This window comes from Pongo pygmaeus, chromosome 19 (genome assembly GCF_028885625.2).
Source record: "Pongo pygmaeus isolate AG05252 chromosome 19, NHGRI_mPonPyg2-v2.0_pri, whole genome shotgun sequence".
Taxonomy (NCBI): Eukaryota; Metazoa; Chordata; class Mammalia; order Primates; family Hominidae; genus Pongo; species Pongo pygmaeus.
In genome coordinates this window covers 93115060-93132492 of record NC_072392.2, presented here as the reverse complement: position 1 = coordinate 93132492, position 17433 = coordinate 93115060, and the positions used below count along the sequence as shown (strand labels likewise).

The 17433-nt window shown below is 53.3% G+C and overlaps 1 protein-coding gene across 1 annotated transcript; it reads left to right on the top strand.

The window, feature by feature from the left end:
• Positions 1 to 281: 281 nt before the first annotated feature.
• On the top strand, positions 282 to 14286 carry FADS6 (fatty acid desaturase 6). The gene is made up of 6 exons (XM_054456313.2): positions 282 to 503; positions 1194 to 1360; positions 8754 to 8934; positions 10240 to 10427; positions 11910 to 12089; positions 13026 to 14286. Exons 1-6 carry the CDS (start codon positions 332 to 334, stop codon positions 13173 to 13175), a joined length of 1038 nt encoding a protein of 345 aa, XP_054312288.1. The 5' UTR covers positions 282 to 331; the 3' UTR covers positions 13176 to 14286.
• The last annotated feature ends 3147 nt before the right edge of the window (positions 14287 to 17433 follow it).

Sequence of the window (17433 nt, the reverse complement as noted above, 5' to 3'; positions counted from 1 at the left end):
TCTCCGTGCCCCTGATGCCTCCGTCCCTACTACCTGGGGCTGGGTCTCACCGCAGGGTCGCCTCCCCGCCCAGCCACTCCCAGCGCATCGGCCCGGCTCCTCCCTCCGCGGCGGTTCTGATGCCGCCTGCCAGGGTCGCGCACCTGAGCCGGGCCTGGGTCGCCAGCGCGCGCAGCAGAGGAGCCAGGGTGTCTCGCACCTTGACCCCGGGGGCGGGTGTCCCCAGGCGGCGCGTGACTCCGCCCCGGCCCGCCCCGCCTCGCCTGCGCCGTAGACACACGCCCCAGTCCTCCAGTCCTCCGTGCGCGTCGGGCCCGAGCCCACAGAGCCCATGGAACCCACGGAGCCCATGGAACCGGCGCGGAGCGCGCCCCGTGGGGGCGAGGCGCTGCTGCGGGAGCTGGAGGTGCTGGTGCAGGACGTGGTGAGGACGAGCTCCTGGTGGGAGCGCCACGGCGTGGACTGCGCCATCCTCGCGCTCAGCCTCCTCGCCTTGCCGGCAGGTGAGGAACGCGGGGACCTGGCGCCCCGGCCGGGCTGCGGGTGGGGGCGGGGTGCGGCGGAGGTGGCGGCGAGGGGTCTGCCACAGCAGCGGTGGGAGTGCAGCCGTGCGGAGTGGACTGGCGGCGGCAGGGAGGCGGAGGTGGTCGGGGCCTCGCACCCAAGGATGGAGGGTCACACCCCGAACCTGAGAGTCTGGACTGGGGTGTTCTGCCCTGTGTCCCTTAAGAGCGGGGCGCAGGAGGAGGGAGGGGGTCTGATGGCAGGAGGGTGGTGGAAGGGAAAGTTGAGAGGAGCGGGGGAGTGGCCGGGAGTGATGAGGTGCCCCCCCCACCCCCGGGAAGGGAGACGGTGTTCTTTGGGGACCCAGGTCAGTGGGGAGGGGGTGGGAGTTTCCCCTGGACCCTTCCTGGTCTGGAACACCCATGGTACTTGAGGCCCCAACATTGCTTTGGCTGGGGGCCCAGGACCACGCACGGGAGAGTCAGGACCAGGCATGGGAGAGTCAGGACCACTGGAGGGGCAGTCCTGGTCCCCCTCAGGCCACAGTGGGACCTGCCTCACTCCGGCCAGTGGCAGCCCCCAGAGCCTAGCTCACTTTAGCCTGGGCTCCCAGGGTAAGGGTTGAGGTATTTGGGCCCAGATCACCCAGAGCTAGAGAAAGACCCGTCTCCTTCCTCCTCTCCACGAAGGGTTCCTGTGCCTGCGCTCGGAGAATGCCCTGGTCTTTGCATCGGGCATCACCGTCTTGGGTGTGTGCCACTACACACTCACTGTCAAGGGCAGCCACCTGGCCACTCATGGGGCCCTCACTGAGTCCAAACGCTGGAGCAAGATCTGGCTGCTTTTCTTTGTGGAGGTGAGCCTGGGAGAAGGAGGATGTGGGCAGCTGCTGGGACCGTGTGGCAACCTCATTCTTCTGTTCCAGCAGGCGGGTGTGTCCGGCTGTGCATGTGCCCACGGGGGCAGGCCGCTGCAGCTGATGGTATGCCGGTCCACTGGTGCAGTATGCACTACAGCGTGTCTGAGGGCTTCTCCAAGCCCTTGAGCGGGTCTTTGCACCCCATGGGTAGAGAATTGTACGATGAGTATGCCACTGTCTTGGCCCACAGTTACAACCACTGGGGCCTCCAGATTTTGCAGTCAGGGTTTAAAATGTGACCCACAGACAGAAGGGGAGGGGGAGGAGGGGCCCAGTGTCCACAAGGGGCAGCATCCTCACTCCGGATGATGCTCCTCTGATGCCTGGCCATGGCCTAGCCTTCCTGAGAAGCCCCCTGCTCCCTGGGGTCAGCTCCAGGAAGTACCTACCTCACCTGACCCTTGCTCTCCCTTCTTCCACCCCTTCCCAGTTCGACCTTGGCCTTCTTACCTTCGGGCAAGCCCAGGAAGGCAAAAGTTTCGACCAGCTTGTCTTTCTCTCTTGACTGGTCTTCAGGCCTCCCCAGTTCCTCTGCTGAACTTGCTCCCTCCTCCTTTCCAGGGGGACTGTCGCCTGGCCACCCAGGTGATGGTTCCCCTGAATAAATGAATGGCCACACCTTATGAATAAATAGGAAAGCTGGGACCAGAAACAGTTCTTTTCTGGAAGGACTGTTTGTTGTGACCAATTAACTCAATTATTAAGTTTTTATAAAGTTATATAACTTTATATAACTGTCTACACACACATATATCATCACTATCCACTCAGCTGAGTGGATGAAGCATTTCTCACCTAGCACTATCCCCTGCTTCTTCCCCTCGCCTGCCTCTCTCACCAGCACACACATCAAAGTGCTGAAGACAAGAGGAACAGACAGGCTTCTGATCCTCAGGGTCAATTTCAAGACAATTCCTTTCCCAGGGAGCCCTGAGCATTGGTCTCGGCCAGACTCTAAGACACCAGCCAGGCTCTGGAGTCTGGGTAAGCTGCCCGCCAAGTTTGTAATCCACAGAGAGGCAAGGGAGACATGGGGCTGTGCTGGTGACATGGACTGTGTCATAATGCTGGGTCATAGGGGCAGAATGAGCTATGTTTGGATTTTTTAAAAAGCTGTACTGAGGCTGGGCGCAGTGGCTTACACCTGTAATCCCAGCACTTTGGGAGGCCGAGGCGGGTGGATCACCTGAGGTCAGGAGTTTGAGACCAGCATGACCAACATCGTGAAACCTGATCTCTACTAAAAATACAAAAATTAGCCGGACGTGGTGGCATGCACCTGTAATCCCAGCTACTCAGGAGGCTGAGACAGAGCAAGACTCTGTCTCAAAAAAAAAAAAAAAAAAAAAAAGAAAGAAAGAAAAAAAGAAAAAGAAAAAAGCTGTACTGAGTACCAGGAGCCTAGAGGCAGCTGAGGATGAGGAGCAGGTACTGAGACTTTGGGACTGCTTGGCTGTAAGGGATTTATTGCACAGAGGTAACCTAGTGGTTCTCAAACTTTGGTGTGTAGCAGAATGATCTGGAGGCCCAGGCTTGCTGGAGAAGAGGACTCGGGCCACTGTGTTTTTACCAAGTTCCACAGGTGAATCTGATACCCACCAAAGTGTTACACCCACACAATAGCTATCATGTGTGCCAAATGAACGCAGGAGGCCAAGGACGCCTCCTCTGAGAAGCCTTCCTGGGCTTCTCTACTGGAGCGCTCCACCAGAAACCCAGCACGCTCAAGATACCCAGATAGCCTCAGGGCTGCATTCTGCTTGTGAATGCTGTCTTGTCCCCGTAAGCCCAGTGGCTTCATCTTTGCCTCTTTGACTCTTCAGCTCCTGGCACAGACTTGAGCTCTTGGCAATATTCTTCCATCAATATTTGCTGACGATGACCCTGCAGTTGTCTAGGGAACCAGGTTCAGGCCTGCAAGCCCCCTCGAAGCTGGGGAGGGAAGGCTTGGCTCCCGCCTCGTGTCGTGACACCTGCCTGGTGGACTGCAGTGGGCTGAGGAACAGGGCCCGAGTAGTTTATTACTCAAGCCTCCGACTGACCTATGTGGGATGCATCTTGATTTTTTCATCCCATAGGTGCTCTCCAGCTACCCTCTGGGGAGGGTCCAGTTCCAAGTGTGGGGGAAGGGGTAGACCAGTCTCCCCAGTCTGGCTGACATTGGTGAGGCAAGTGCACTGCTGGAGGAGGGTGCTGGTCTTGTCTGCCACACAGGGTGGAGGTGAGGACAGTGGGGCTCACGCCTGTAATCCCAGCACTTTGGGAGGCCGAGGTGGAAGGATCACCTGAGGTCAGGAGTTCAAGACCAGCCTTTGAAGCCATGGTTGAACTCCCAGCCCCACTGGCTGCCCTGACCTTGAGCAAGTTACTTAATTCAACATCTAAGTGTCACTTTCCTCACCTAATAAACAGGAGAAATAACATGACCTCCCTCGTGAGGCCAGCATATGGATTAAACGAAACAGCGCAGACCGTAACGGAGGGCCTGATCCTGACACCCTCCACCAGTATGATCTTCACTTTCTTTCTCTGGAGTTAATGTGGTCAGCTGCAAGGAAAGGGTTAGCAGTTGTTTGCTTTGTCTTTTTTTTTTTTTTTTTTTTTTGAGAGTGAGTCTCGCTCTGTTGCCCAGGCTGGAATGCAATGATGCAGTCTCGGCTCACTGCAACCTCCACCTCCAGGGTTCAAGTGATTCTCCCACCTCAGCCTCCCTAGTAGCTGGGATTATAGGCACCTGCCACCATGTCCAGCTAATTTTTTTTTTTTTTTTTGTATTTTTGTAGAGACAGGGTTTCACCATGTTGGCCAGGCTGGTCTTGAACTCCTGACCTCAGGTGAGTGCTGGGCCTCCCAAAGTGCTGGGATTACAGGCGTGAGCCACCGTGCCCGGCCAACAATTATTTGTTGTGAGCCAAGATTTCATCACTATACTCCATATACTCCAGCCTGGGCAACAGAGTAAAAGTCTGTCTCAAAAAAAAAAAAAAAAAAAAAAAAGACTGGGGTGTGTGTGCGTGTGCATGCTACTGGCATCTAGTGTGTAGAGGCTAGGGACATTGCTAAATGTCCTACAGTGCACAGGACAGTCCCTGACACAAAAAGTGCCTGAGTCCCAAATGTGAATCATGCAGGGCTGAGAAACTCCAGGGAAGGTTTCCAGGGGAGATGCTATCAGGACAGAGTTGGCCAAACTAAGGAGCAGGAAGGTGGCTTCAGACAGAACAAATGTATGGATAAAGGCTGTGGGAAGCAGCACAGTGCATGGGGGACCCTCAGGAATCAGGGGTCACCAGAATCCAATGGGGACCCTGGAGAGGGGAATGGGGGCGTGTGGCAGGCAGAGGACCTGGAACTTGGTTTTGTGGCCAAAGGTGGTAATCTAAGTTGGTAGTTTTCAAAACTAACTTATTTTTCGAATAGGTAATGTGTTTACATGATTCAGAATTCAAAAAGCATTGGGAGAGGTCTTTGTCCTGCCCCTTTCTGCAGATGTCCCATTTCCTCCTGGAAGATGATGGCTGGAGGTTATCAGTCTCTTCCTCTATGTTCTTCTCTAATATGTTCCTCTTTTTTTTTTTTTTTTTTCTTTTTTTTTTTTGTGAGACAGGGTTTCACTGTATTGCCCAGGCTGGAGTGCAGTGGCACAATCTCGGCTCACTTCAGCCTCCACCTCATGGGTTCCAGTGATTCACTTACCTCAGCCTCCCAAGTAGCTGGGACTACAGGCGTGCACCACCACGCTCTGCTAATTTTTGTATTTTTAGTAGGAGTTTCCTCACGTTGGCCAGGCTGGTCTTGAACTCTTCTTTTTTTTTTTGAGACGGAGTCTCGCTCTGTTGCCCAGGCTGGAGTGCAGTGGCGGGATCTCCGCTCACTGCAAGCTCCACCTCCTGGGTTCGTGCCATTCTCCTGCCTCAGCCTCCCAAGTAGCTGGGACTACAGGTGCCTGCCACCACGCCCAGCTAATTTTTTGTATTTTTAGTAGAGGCGGGGTTTCACCGTGTTAGCCAGGATGGTCTCAATCTCCTGATCTCGTGATCTGCCTGCCTCGGCCTCCCAAAGTGCTGAGATTACAGGCGTGAGCCACTGCGCCTGGCTGGTCTTGAACTCTTGACCTCAAGTGATCTGCCCGCCTTGGCCACCTAAAGTGCTGGGATTACAGACATAAGCTACCACGCCTGGCCCCTCTTTTAGTTTTTAAACAAACAGTACACTACAGGATTAAGACCATAATTGTGAAATTATGATGCAGTTTTGGGTTTTAACTGTGTCACTCTACTGGATTTGAGGCAGACACGGCAGGAGATGGGACGAAGGTGTTGGCACGGGCAGGGTGAGAGATGGTAAGGACAGACGGGCAGGGATGGGGTTCAAGGAGGAGGGTGTATGTGGCGGTTGTCTGGGTGGTATCTGTGGGGAGGAGGAAGAGGTGCACGAGTGGTGGGCAGCAGGAATGACCAGGATGAGAAAGACAGATTGCGGGACGTTGCAGGGGCAGCGTTGGTCTGGCAGGAGGGCTTCCGGGCTGGATCTGCACAGCTTCTGTTCCTCTCTCCAGACTCTTGCTGGTTCCCACAGCATGAGCAGCCCCTTCAGAATGCTGGGGGCCTCTGGGGCTCCATGGACCTCAGTAGTAGGTTTTCTAGGTAAAATACAAAAAGTCCAGTGATATGATTTTGATGTTTGTCCCACCTAAATCTCAGGATGAAATGTAATATTTAATTTTTTTTTTGGTGGTTTTCTTAAAAAAATGCCTTTGAGTTGCAGATCAGGTGAGTTGGTTTTGGAAGTACTGGTAGTTCTGTTGGTGTGAGAGAGACTTGTCTACAGGCAGATAAACCCAAGTTTGCCAGCAAATTCAGTAACCCCAGTGGCCAGCTGCTGCTGCTACTGCACAGTGAGGAGGAGGTGGGGCCTGGTGAGAGGTGACTGGATCATGGAGGGGTTTCTCATGAATGGTTTGGCAGCTCCCCTTGGTGTTGTCTTGGTGAGAGTGACGGTGAGTTCTCAAAAGATCTGGTCATTTAGGCTGGGCGCAGTGGCTCATGCTGTATTCCCACCATTTTGGGAGGCCGAGGCGGGTGGATAACTTGAGTTCAGGAGTTTGAGACCAGCCTGGCCAACGTGGCGAAACTCCGTCTCTACTAAAAATATAAAAAGTTAGCTGGGTGTGGTGGCTTGCGACTAGAATCCCAGCTACTCAGGAGGCTGAGGCAGGAGAATCGCTTGAACCCGGGAGGTGGAGGTTGCAGTGAGCCGAGATCGCACCATTGCACTCCAGCCTGGGCAACAGAACAAGACTCGGAAAAAAAAGGAAAAGAAAAGGATCTGGTTATTGAAAAGTGTGTGGCACCCCTATCCCCGTCTCGCTGCTCCTGCTTTCATCATGTCACTGCCTGCTCCCTCTTCCCCTTCCCCGTGGACTTCTGCCACTGTTGTCACGATTGTGATATGCCATGATTGTAAGCATCCTGAGGCCTCCCTACCAAGCTTCCTGTGCAGCCTGCAGAATGCTGAGCCTGTTAAACCTCTATTCTTTACAAACTACCCAGCCTCAGGTATTTCTTTAGCCATGCAAGAATGGCCTAACACACATTGATAAATTTGAATTTCAGACAACCAATATTTTTGTATAAGTATATCCCAAATATTCCAAGTATTTTTTGTTTATCTGAAATTCAGAATTAAGAGGGCATCCTGTATTTTCATTTGCTACACCTGGCAGTCTTGCTCAAGGAGAGTACAAGTCTCTGGGTGCAAGTCCTCAGGGAACTCTTTGGGCTGGCTCTGGGGCAGGATCTGTGTGAATACAGCCATGTTTTAGACACCTTTGGGATGAGAGAGGGACCCTGGTGAGGGCCACAGCAAGAATAGCCCTTGAGAGCACCTTATCCTGATGGGAGCGGGTCCCGTACAGTCGGCGATGAGCCCATCGAATGGCGCTGATGGCATTCTCTTCCTTCCCCCAGGCACAAGGCCCTGGGAACCCCACAGGCCTAGCATGGTGCTGGGCACCATCAGGGGTCCGACAATGCTTATGTAAACAAACAACTGCATGAAAGAATAAATGGGGCTGGGCGCAGTGGCTCACACCTGTATTCCTAGCCCTTTGGGAGGCCGAGGTGGGTGGATCACATGAAGCCAGGAGTTCGAGACCAGCCTGGCCAACATGGTGAAACCCTGTCTCTACTAAAAATACAAAAATTAGCCAGGCATGGTGGTGGGCATCTGTAGTCCCAGCTACTCGGGAGGCTGGGGCAGGAGAACCCGGGAGGCGGAGGTTGCCATGAGCCAAGAACCCATGAGGCAGAGGTTCGCCGCTGCACTCAAGCCTGGGCGACAGAGCGAGACTCCATCTCAAAACAGAATAAAAATAAAATAAATAATCTTTTTCAGCAGGACCATCCATTTTCCAACTAACTCAGCAGCATGTGGTCATCCGCCACCGCCCTCAGGAAGTGTGCGAGTGAAGGGCGCTGAGCCTGGTGCAGTGAGCCCTCTGCGGGGGTGTTCCGCTGTCTTTTCCTGGCTTGCAGTGACTGGTATTGGGAAACTTTTCACGTTGTTCCAGAAACAGTCAGGCAGCATCTTCAATAAAATTAGGCACATTTTCTGTCCTAGATAAAATATTGGAAGAGGCTTACATCTGCATACCATTTGCATGTATCTGCTTAAGAAACACCTTAGTGTGGCTTTTGCGTTCCAGACTGACTGCTCTCCTAGGAGTCAGAGCGCACGTGCTGCTGCTCAGAGTGGCTTCCGAGAATCCCACTGGGGATCCATACTGGAGAAGAGTCACCTCTAGGGAGAAGCTCTCGGCCCCCACCAGGGCACCGCCCCCACCTTGTGGTCTGGTCAAGGGATGGTGTCCCTGCACTCTCAGACCACTCCTGCAGCCCCTCCTGGCTGCTGCTCCGGGCTGAGAGTGCTCAGTGTTATGAAGGAGCAGATGCTTCTAAGAGAAACACACACAAAATCATTGCATTGGATGCCGGGATCATCACCTGCAGTGCCTCCAATCATGACAGCCTCTGAGACTTATTGCCTGGGCAGTCACTGGTAGACTGGCACTCCAGGCGTCCAGCCTCCCACCCCCAAATGCTTTGCAGAGCCTCGTCAAACGGACGCGATTGTATTGACTGGCTGCCACTCTGTGGTCATAGATACCTGAGAGTTGATGGTCAAAGCTGATTAGCTGGGGCTGTAAGGCAGGACGGCCTTGGACATGCAGGGTTTGAGGAGGTGGGGGTGTTCTCCGGGCTCTCAAAGGTCCTGCATTGCTCAACTGTGCCTGACACGGACCCGTGTCATTTCTGGTTCCCTCCTCTAGGTGTGCACAGCCTTCACTGCAGAGCACGCCACGCACGGGCACGTCAAGATGCATCATACCTACACCAACGTGGTGGGCCTGGGGGACTCCAGCACGTGGAGGCTGCCTTGCCTCGACCGCTATGTCTACATGTTCCTTGCTCCTTTCCTCCTCCCCATCGCCACTCCACTGGTGGCTGTCGGTGAGTGCCATGAGAGCCCGGCCTGCAGTGCCCTGCATGGACCTAGTTCCCCTGCTCTCCTCCCCTGCCTGGCTTCATGGAGGCTGCTTATAGAGGAAGGCCCGATAGATACTTGCTGAGACAGCATGACAGGGTAGAAAGAGCCTTGGACCCGGAGCTAAGTCTTGCTCTGCCGCTTACTAGCTGGGGACCATGGGAAGATAACTTAACCTGTCTGAGCCTCGGGTCCTGTACCTGCTCCTCAAGTATGGTATGAAAGAAAAGGAGGTCTTAAGTATAAAAATGTTTTGCAGGGTCTGGGCGTGGTGGCTCACGCCTGTAAATCCTAGCACTTTGGGAGGCCGAGGCAGGTGGATTGCCTGAGCTTAGGAGTTTGAGACCACCCTGGGCAACACGGTGAAACTAAATACAAAAATACAAAATATTTAAAATACAAAAAATTAGCTGGGCATGGTGGTGGGCGCCTGTAGTCCCAGCTACCTGGCAGGCTGAGGCAGGAGAATCACTTGAACCCAGGAGGCGGAGGTTGCAGTGAGCCGAGATCTCACCATTGCACTCCAGCTTGGGCGACAGAGCGAGCCTCTGTCTCAAAAAAAAAAAAAAAAAAAAAAAATGCTTTGCAGATGCCTTGCTCAAATAATACTTCATGTTATCAGCTTTGATATCAGGAGAGCGATGTCATATGGTGGAGGGAGGCAGGGGCGATGGGGCAGCTAGATCTGGGTTCGAATCCCAGGGCTTGACGTTGGTCAGATTGCTTAATGTTTCTGTTTCTTTCTTTGTTTCTTTTTCTTTTTTCTTTTCTTTTCTTTCTTTCTTTTTTTTTTTTCAGAGTCTCGCTCTGTTGCCCAGGCTGGAGAGTGCAGTGGCACAATCTCAGCTTACTGCAGGTGGCACACATCTGTAGTCCCAACTACTCAGGGGGCTGAAGTGGGAGGATCACCTGAGCCTGGGAGGCAGGTTCCTCCTGAGTAGCTGGGACCACAGGTGTGCGCCACGATGCCCAGCAAATTTTGTGTATTTTTGATAGAGATGGGGTTTCACCATGTTTCCCAGGCTGGTCTCGAACTCCTAGGCTCAAGTGATCTGCTTGCCTTGGCCTCCCAAAGTGCTGGGTTTATAGGCTTGAGCCACCGAGCCTGGCCTCTGTTTCTTCATCCACACAATGGGATACCCTGCTTTTCAGGGCTGTTGTGGGTATGAATTGAACACACCTAGCCCCTGCCACTGCCTTAGCATGCTTGAGCCAGCAGGGAGCCGCTCCTCATGGATCTGAGCCTTGCCTGTCCCTTCCCTCTATGGCAGAGCGGCTGAGGAAGGTGGAGCTCGGGACGGCCCTGCGGACACTGGCCCTGATTTCCCTGGGCCTTTATTCTCACTACTGGCTGCTCCTGAACGTGTCAGGCTTCAAGAACCCCAGCTCAGCCCTGGGCTGCATGTTCCTCACCAGATCCCTGTTGGCCCACGCCTACCTCCACGTCAACATCTTCCAGGTGAGGCCACCCCAACCTGGGGCGCTGGGCAGCTAAGGGGAACATTCTCCAGGGGCCCTGATTGCAGGCTGCACTCTAGGTTGAGGAGAGAGGGGCCACCTGAAGGATGAGGCATCCTCCCTCTTGGCTGTCATCACATTGTGCCCTCGCCTCATCCTGGAGAGACCCTTCCTGCCCTCTCAGCAGTCAAGATCCTACTCATCATTCACTGTCAAGTTTCACAGGCAGTGTCAAGTGCTTCCTCTGCCAGGCACTATGCTAGGTCTAGGAAATCAGGGGTGAACAGGAGCTTCGGGTTGGTGCAGGACAGGACACAATTATGGGATTAAGTAATGAACAGCAGTTGTGGTAAGTGGTCCCCTCCCGACCACCCCCTGCTCCGAGGATCATTCAAGAGTTTTGGTTTCAGGTAAGAAGCAGGCTTCTCAGCTGGGTGCGGTGGTTCACTCCTGTAATCCCAGCACTTTGGGAGACCAAGGTGGGTGGATCACCTGAGGTCAGGAGCCTGGCCAACATGGTAAAACCCTGTCTCTATTAAAAACACAAAAATTAGCTGGGCATAGTGGCGAGCACCAGTAATCCCAGCTACTTGGGAGGCTGAAGTGGGAGAATCGCTTGAACCCGGGAGGCGGAGGTTGTGGTGAGCTAAGATTGCGCCAGTGTACTCCAGCCTGGGGGACACAGTGAGACTCCAGCTAAAAAAAAAAAATAATAATAATAATAAAAAAGAAGCGAGCTTCTCCTCAACATAGTCAGCATGCCTCCCTCCATACGCGGATGCCAAGCAGTAGGAAATAAAGGCCCCAGTGCCTGCCCCGAGGCAGATGGAGGAACTGTAGACGGAATTCCTCACGGGAGTCCAGGGCTCAGCCTTCAGCTCCAGCGTCATTTCCACAGGGAGGTCTCCCTGCTCCCTGCCGAGGGAAGGCCTCAGAGTAGAGCTTCCTGTACTTCCTTGTCCAGCACTTACCACAACTGCTGTTAACTACTTAATTACTTAATCCCATAATTGTGTCCTGTCCTGAACCCACCGAAGCTCCTGGTCACCTCTGAGTTCCTGACCTAGGACAGCACCTGGCAGAGGAAGGACTTGACACTGCCTATTAAACTTGACCTTGAATGATGAGTAGGATCTTGACTGGTGAACAGAGCAGGAAGGGTCTCTCCAGGACGAGGCAAGGGCACGGTGTGATGAGACTGAGTGGTTGGCAGTTGAGAGCACTGGGGAACCACGGGACCTGAGAGGTGCCCAGGCTAAGCCCCTCACTGTTCAGATGGGGAGGGAGGCCCAGAGATGGATGAGACTCAGTGCAGAAAACAGACAGGGTCGTCATCGGAGCTGGGCCAGGAGCCCCTCTACCAGGTCCCCCCACATGGGAGGTGGGGGACACAAGAACCCTCTGGGTAGCATGAGGTCCCAGGACACCTGGAGTGGGGTGGGGAGGTCCAGGCTGCCCGGCGTGACCCACATGTCTGTCACAGCACATCGGACTGCCCATGTTCTCCCGGGACAACAAGCCCCGCCGGATTCACATGATGAGCCTGGGGGTGCTTAACCTGGCCCGGCTGCCCGTGCTGGACTGGGCGTTCGGCCACTCGATCATCAGCTGCCATGTGGAACACCACCTCTTCCCCAGGCTCTCTGATAACATGTGCCTGAAGGTAATCGAGGGCTGGGCTGGAGGTGCTGGAATAAAGGGCCTGTTAGAGGGTGGAAAGGAAGATTCTTCAGCCTGGCGGGGTCGCTCACACTATAATCCTGGCACTTTCCGAGGCTGAGGTGGGCAGATTGCTTGAGCCCAGGAGTTTGAGAGCAGCCTGGGCAACATGGTGAAACCCCATCTCTACAAAAAATTCAAAAATTAGCCGGGTGTATTGGCACACGCTTGTGGTCCCAGCTGCTTGGAAGCTGAGGTGAGGACCACCTGAGTCTGCAGAGGTTGAGGCTGCAATGAACCATAATCGTGCTACTGCGCTCCAGCCTGGGTGACAGAGTAAGACCCTGTCTCAAAAAAAAAAAAAAAAAAAAAAAAATGGTGGTGAGGGGAGGGAGAAACCTTCAGGGTTCACCTGAACTCCAAGTCCCCCTACTGGCCTGGTCAGAGGTCACCCAGGAAGGGCAGCCCAGTGTATCCACAGCAGCATGGGTTTTAGATCAGCGATACCCAGGTTTCTTACTAGCAGGGCGACTCTGGACAAGTGAACTGAATGCCTCTAGGCCTCAGCTTTCTCTTCTGTAAAATGGGAGTAGAAGGGCTTATGTTGACAGGCTTTGAGGATGAAATGGAGAAATATATCTGAAATGTTTGGCACACGGTAGGTGCTTGGTAAAAGGGAGCTCTGGTTTTTATCCCCCTGTGCCAAGGAGGGCTGTCACGCAGTCGGGATCTCTGGATGTCGGGGAGAAGCCACTCCTTTCTTCTGCTGGGTTGGGGACAAGAATTCTCTGACTTAAGCCCTTCTGCTCCTCTGGAGAATCTTGGAACAAGGCCGATAGGAACTGGGGGTGGGAAGATGACGTCCCTCCCTCCCCCGACGGGATGATGGGCCTGCCCACAGCCCCTGCTCATAGGCCCTCTCCTGTCCATCTTCCACCAGGTGAAGCCCGTGGTGTCCCAGTTCCTCCGTGAGAAGCAGCTACCGTACAACGAGGACTCGTACCTGGCTCGCTTCCAGCTGTTTCTCCGTCGCTATGAGGAATTCATGGTGCAGGCCCCACCCATCACTGAGCTTGTGGGGCTGCAATGAGGTCGGGCCAGTGCAGCCACCCTGCCCCTCCCTGGCCTGGCCCTGGCCCTCCTGCTGCTGCTGCTGCTGGTCCAGGGAGTGTGGCTCAGTGGCTGGTAGTGGACCTGGAGAGTGGAGGCACCGGGCAGGCAGGGGGGCAGAGGAGCTCAGGCCTGGGGTCTGGGGGCCACCTGCCTTGCGTGCTTTTCTGGGTTTTGAGGGGTGTCTGGGGGAAGCAGTAATGGTGGCTGTGCATTCTGGTCAGTCTGGACCTCAGCAACTTCATCTCAGGACTAAAGAGCTGGGTCCTTCCCCCTGTTCCATCCGAGCCTTGGTAGGGTTAAAGGGAGGTGACAGGGTGAAGAGGGATCCTGTGCAGGGCCCACCTGGGAGACAGCAGGGGGCACAGAGAGAGCAGGGTCAGCTCCCTCGGCTGGGACCTCCCTGGCATTGGGAGAGCCCCACACGGCCTTGGCTACTGCTTCCTTCAGGCTCTGCCCACCAAGGTGCCCTCTCCCCCGGGGACCTCAGGGTGAGCTTGCTTTTGGCAGGCCTTCCTCGATCCTCAGCCAAAGGAACCTGTGCAAGACACTGGCTCAGCAGTTCCCCAGGCCGCAGTATCAGCAAGATAAAAGTGAGTGTGTTTTGTCCGGAGGGAACTCCAGGGGAAGTGAGGGGAGAAGGTTCCTCAGGGACAGAGTTGGGGAAAGAGTATAAATAGCCAGCCAGGGGCGCTGGCTCATGCCTGTAATCCCAGCACTTTGGGAGGCCAAGGTGGGCGGATCGCGAGGTCAGGAGCTCGAGACCAGCCTGGCCAACATGGTGAAACCCCGTCTCTACTAAAAATACAAAAACTTAGCTGGGTGTGTTGGCATACACCTGTAGTCCCAGCTACTTGGGAGGTTGAGGCAGAAGAATCACTTGAACCTGGGAGGTGAAGGTTGCAGTGAGCTAAGATTGCACCATTGCACTCCAGCCTGGGCAACAGAGCAAGACTCCATCTCAAAAAAAAAAAAAGAATAAATAGCTTTGAATGTGACCTTGGCTAGTTCAAACAGTTTGTTCTGTGATGTTTAGAAATGAACCTGGGGTGAACCTGGGGATCATCCACTGGGAGAGAGAAGAATTTGTAGGAGGGGGCTGGGGCTGGAGGGGGTGCTGGGAACAGGGTCTGGAGGACAGATGACCTCAGAGAAGAATGGGAGGAGGGTGGGGTGCAGATAGAAGAGCCTGAAGTCAGGGCTGGGCAGGGCTGTGGAAGGATGGTCTGCAGCCTGGGAGTGAGGTAGGAATATAAGGGAACTACCAATGCCAGGCAGAGGAAGAGGCCAAGGTGCTGGGGGACACTACTGACATTCAGCCCACAGTGGGTAGTATTGAGAGAGGGCTGGGAGCTGCCCCGGCTGGGGGCTGCACTGGGAGGGTGCTAGGAAGTGCCCAGGTGGAGGCTGAGGGAGAGAGAGAAGGAGGCCAGACCCATTAGTTGAAAATAGGGTCTCTCACCTTGGCGCTATTGACTTTTTTTTTTTTTTAATGGAGACGGAGTCTTGCTCTGTCGCCCAGGCTGGAGTGCAGTGGTGTGATCTCAGCTCACTGCAACTTCCGCCTCCCAGGTTCAAGCGATTCTCCTGCCTCAGCCTCCCAAGTTGCTGGGACTACAGGCACCTGCCGCCATGCCCGGCTAATTTTTTGTATTTTAGTAGAGACGGAGTTTCACCGTGTTGCCCAAGCTGGTCTCGAACTCCTGAGCCCAGGCAATCCGCCTGCCTTGGCCTCCCAAAGTGCTGGGATTACAGGCGTGAGCCACCATGCCCAGTCACTATTGACATTTTATTTGGCCAATTCTGTGTTGTTGGGGGCTGTCCTGTGCATTGTTGGATGTTTAGCAGCGTCACTGGCTTCTACCTACTAGATGCTGGGAGCTCAAGTTGTGACAATCAAAAATGTCTCCAGACATTGCTGAGTTGACCCAGTTGAGAACATGCACGTCATTCTCTGAGCATGTAATTGCCTTGTTTTTCAGTGAAGGCCTTGGATGGGGTGAAAGGCGTGCTGACCTTGCTGATAGGGAGACAAACTGCCGGCAAATGGGAGCCTGGGGGATAGGCAGAGGGGTCTGGCTACAGGCACAGGCATTCCCTGAGCCTTGTTCCGTTGGAGAGCCCGGCTGTGGTGTGGCCTTAGGCAGCTGCACAGAGGCCACTGGTTCCTTTATGTGCACTCCCCATTCATCTCCACCACGCCTTCCTTTACCAAAGACAGCAGTTCCTTTAGACGCCCTTTTCCATAGCTACGGACTCTCACTAGTTCCGAAACAGCTCCCTCCAGGCTTGCGGTGGTAGTGGTTTCCAGCTGTTGCTAGCCTGCGGTGCTTCTCCATTCCCTTCACCCTGCTCAAACCTCTGTATACAAACTCCTTCATTAAACTGTCCTCAATCACCCCTTTTGAGTGTGCCATCTGTTTCTTGCTAGAAGACTGACTGATAGAGTGGAGTTTTGGATCCAGGCATCCCTCTTGGCACGAGGCAGGCTTGGCGGCTCCCCAGCCCACTGCTTTGCTATATGTTATTGCTGCTCCTTGGAAATGCATTAGCAGCTTAGAAATGGCCTTGAGGTCTAGGGGTGTAATTAATCAAACTGCTAATTCTCCATTTGAGAAATGCAGCGGCAGAAAAGGCCCCAGTTGCACAGTCGTGGCTCATGATTAAAACCATCCAAATATGTAACCAATGACTCATTGTTATTGCTCTGGACCTGACTGGGGTATGGGCAGCAGCTGAAGGCCCTGGTGCCAGATCTGGCTGTACCATGGGTATCCTGGAAACAAGTCACTCGATTGCTTTGAGGCTCCATTTTCTGTTTCACTTAGGATGTGGTCTGGGAATTTCTGGGGCCTGAGAGGTGAGGGAGGTGACAGGAGTAAATAAAGTATATCCAGGTCTCTGCAGAGACCTAAGGTCTAATCTATAGAGACATATGGGAGGTCATAATACATATGGATGATGATGATAATAGCTAATGTTTATCTAGCATTTATGGAAGTTGTCTTGACCTCATCATCTGATTTTAATGTCTACAACAAATTGCCACTATTCACATTTCCCCCAAATGTTACAGACAGTGAAAAAAAGTCCTGGAGGGATTAAATTTCTCAATGTCATATAGCTAGTAAGTGGAGGAAGAAGGATTCAAACCCAGTGTTGTCTGAGTCTAGAATCCATCCTCTTCACCACCAGATATACCGCCTCTAGGTGGGGAGCCCTACAGAACTTTTTCGATCGTATGAACTTCCATTATGTGCCAGCCAGTGTGTGAAGCCCTGGGGATATAAGAGCTGAGACTGGGTCCCCATCCTCCTGGAGCTTATAGTCTAGTGCAGGGGTGGTCAAACTCTGTAAAGGACCAGATAGTAAATATCTGGGGCTTTGCGAACCATATGATCTCTGTTACAACTACTCAATTGTGCCATCAAAGCACAAATATAGCCATAGACAATATGTAAAGAATTAAGCATGGATGTCTTCCAATAAAGCTTTATTCAAACTGAAGTCCTAATTTCATGTAATTTTTACGTGTCACAAAACGTTATTTTTTACCATTAAAAATGTAAAAACAAGCTGGGTGCAGTGGCTCACTCCTGTAATCCTGGCACTTTGGAGGGCCGAGGTGGGAGGATCGCTTTGAGTTCAGGAGTTCAAGACCAGCCTGGGTGACATGGCAAAACCCCATCTCCACAAAAAATGCAAAAATGAACCTGGCGTGGTGGCAGGCACCTGTGGTCCCAGCTACTCTGGAGGCTGAGGCCTGAGGCTCGCTTGAGCCAAGCCAGGAAGCAGAGGTTGCAGTGAGCCGAGATGGCACCACTGCACTCCAGCCTGGGTGACAGAGCAGGACGCTGTCTCAAAAAACAAAATCAAAACCAAAAACAAAAACCCCAAAACCTCCAAAAAAACAAAAACAGTAAAAGCCATTCTTGTTGGTCATCCAAAATATGCTGGTGGACAGTATTTGGCCTGCAAGCTATAGTTTGCCTACTCCCGGTCTAGTGGGACAGGCATAAAACACAGTGACCTATTAGAAAGCAGAGCAGTATTTACTTACCAGTGGGAGGGAGGGGAAATGACCAGTAAGGGCACAGAGGACTCCTGGGATACTGGCCATGTTTTATTTCTTGATCTGGGTGGTGGTTATTTGGTTACACCTTGTGATATATTGTCAAGTTGTACACTTATGATTGTGCACTTTTCTGTATGTTATTCTTGAATTTAAAATCTCATTA

Coding starts and splice junctions, on each gene's coding strand:
- FADS6 (XM_054456313.2), top strand. CDS start 332: ATGGAACCCACGGAGCCCATGGAACCGGCGCGGAGCGCGCCCCGTGGG. Junction 1,361..8,753: donor GGCTGCTTTTCTTTGTGGAG/GTGAGCCTGGGA, acceptor TCCCTCCTCTAG/GTGTGCACAGCCTTCACTGC. Junction 8,935..10,239: donor CACTCCACTGGTGGCTGTCG/GTGAGTGCCATG, acceptor CCTCTATGGCAG/AGCGGCTGAGGAAGGTGGAG.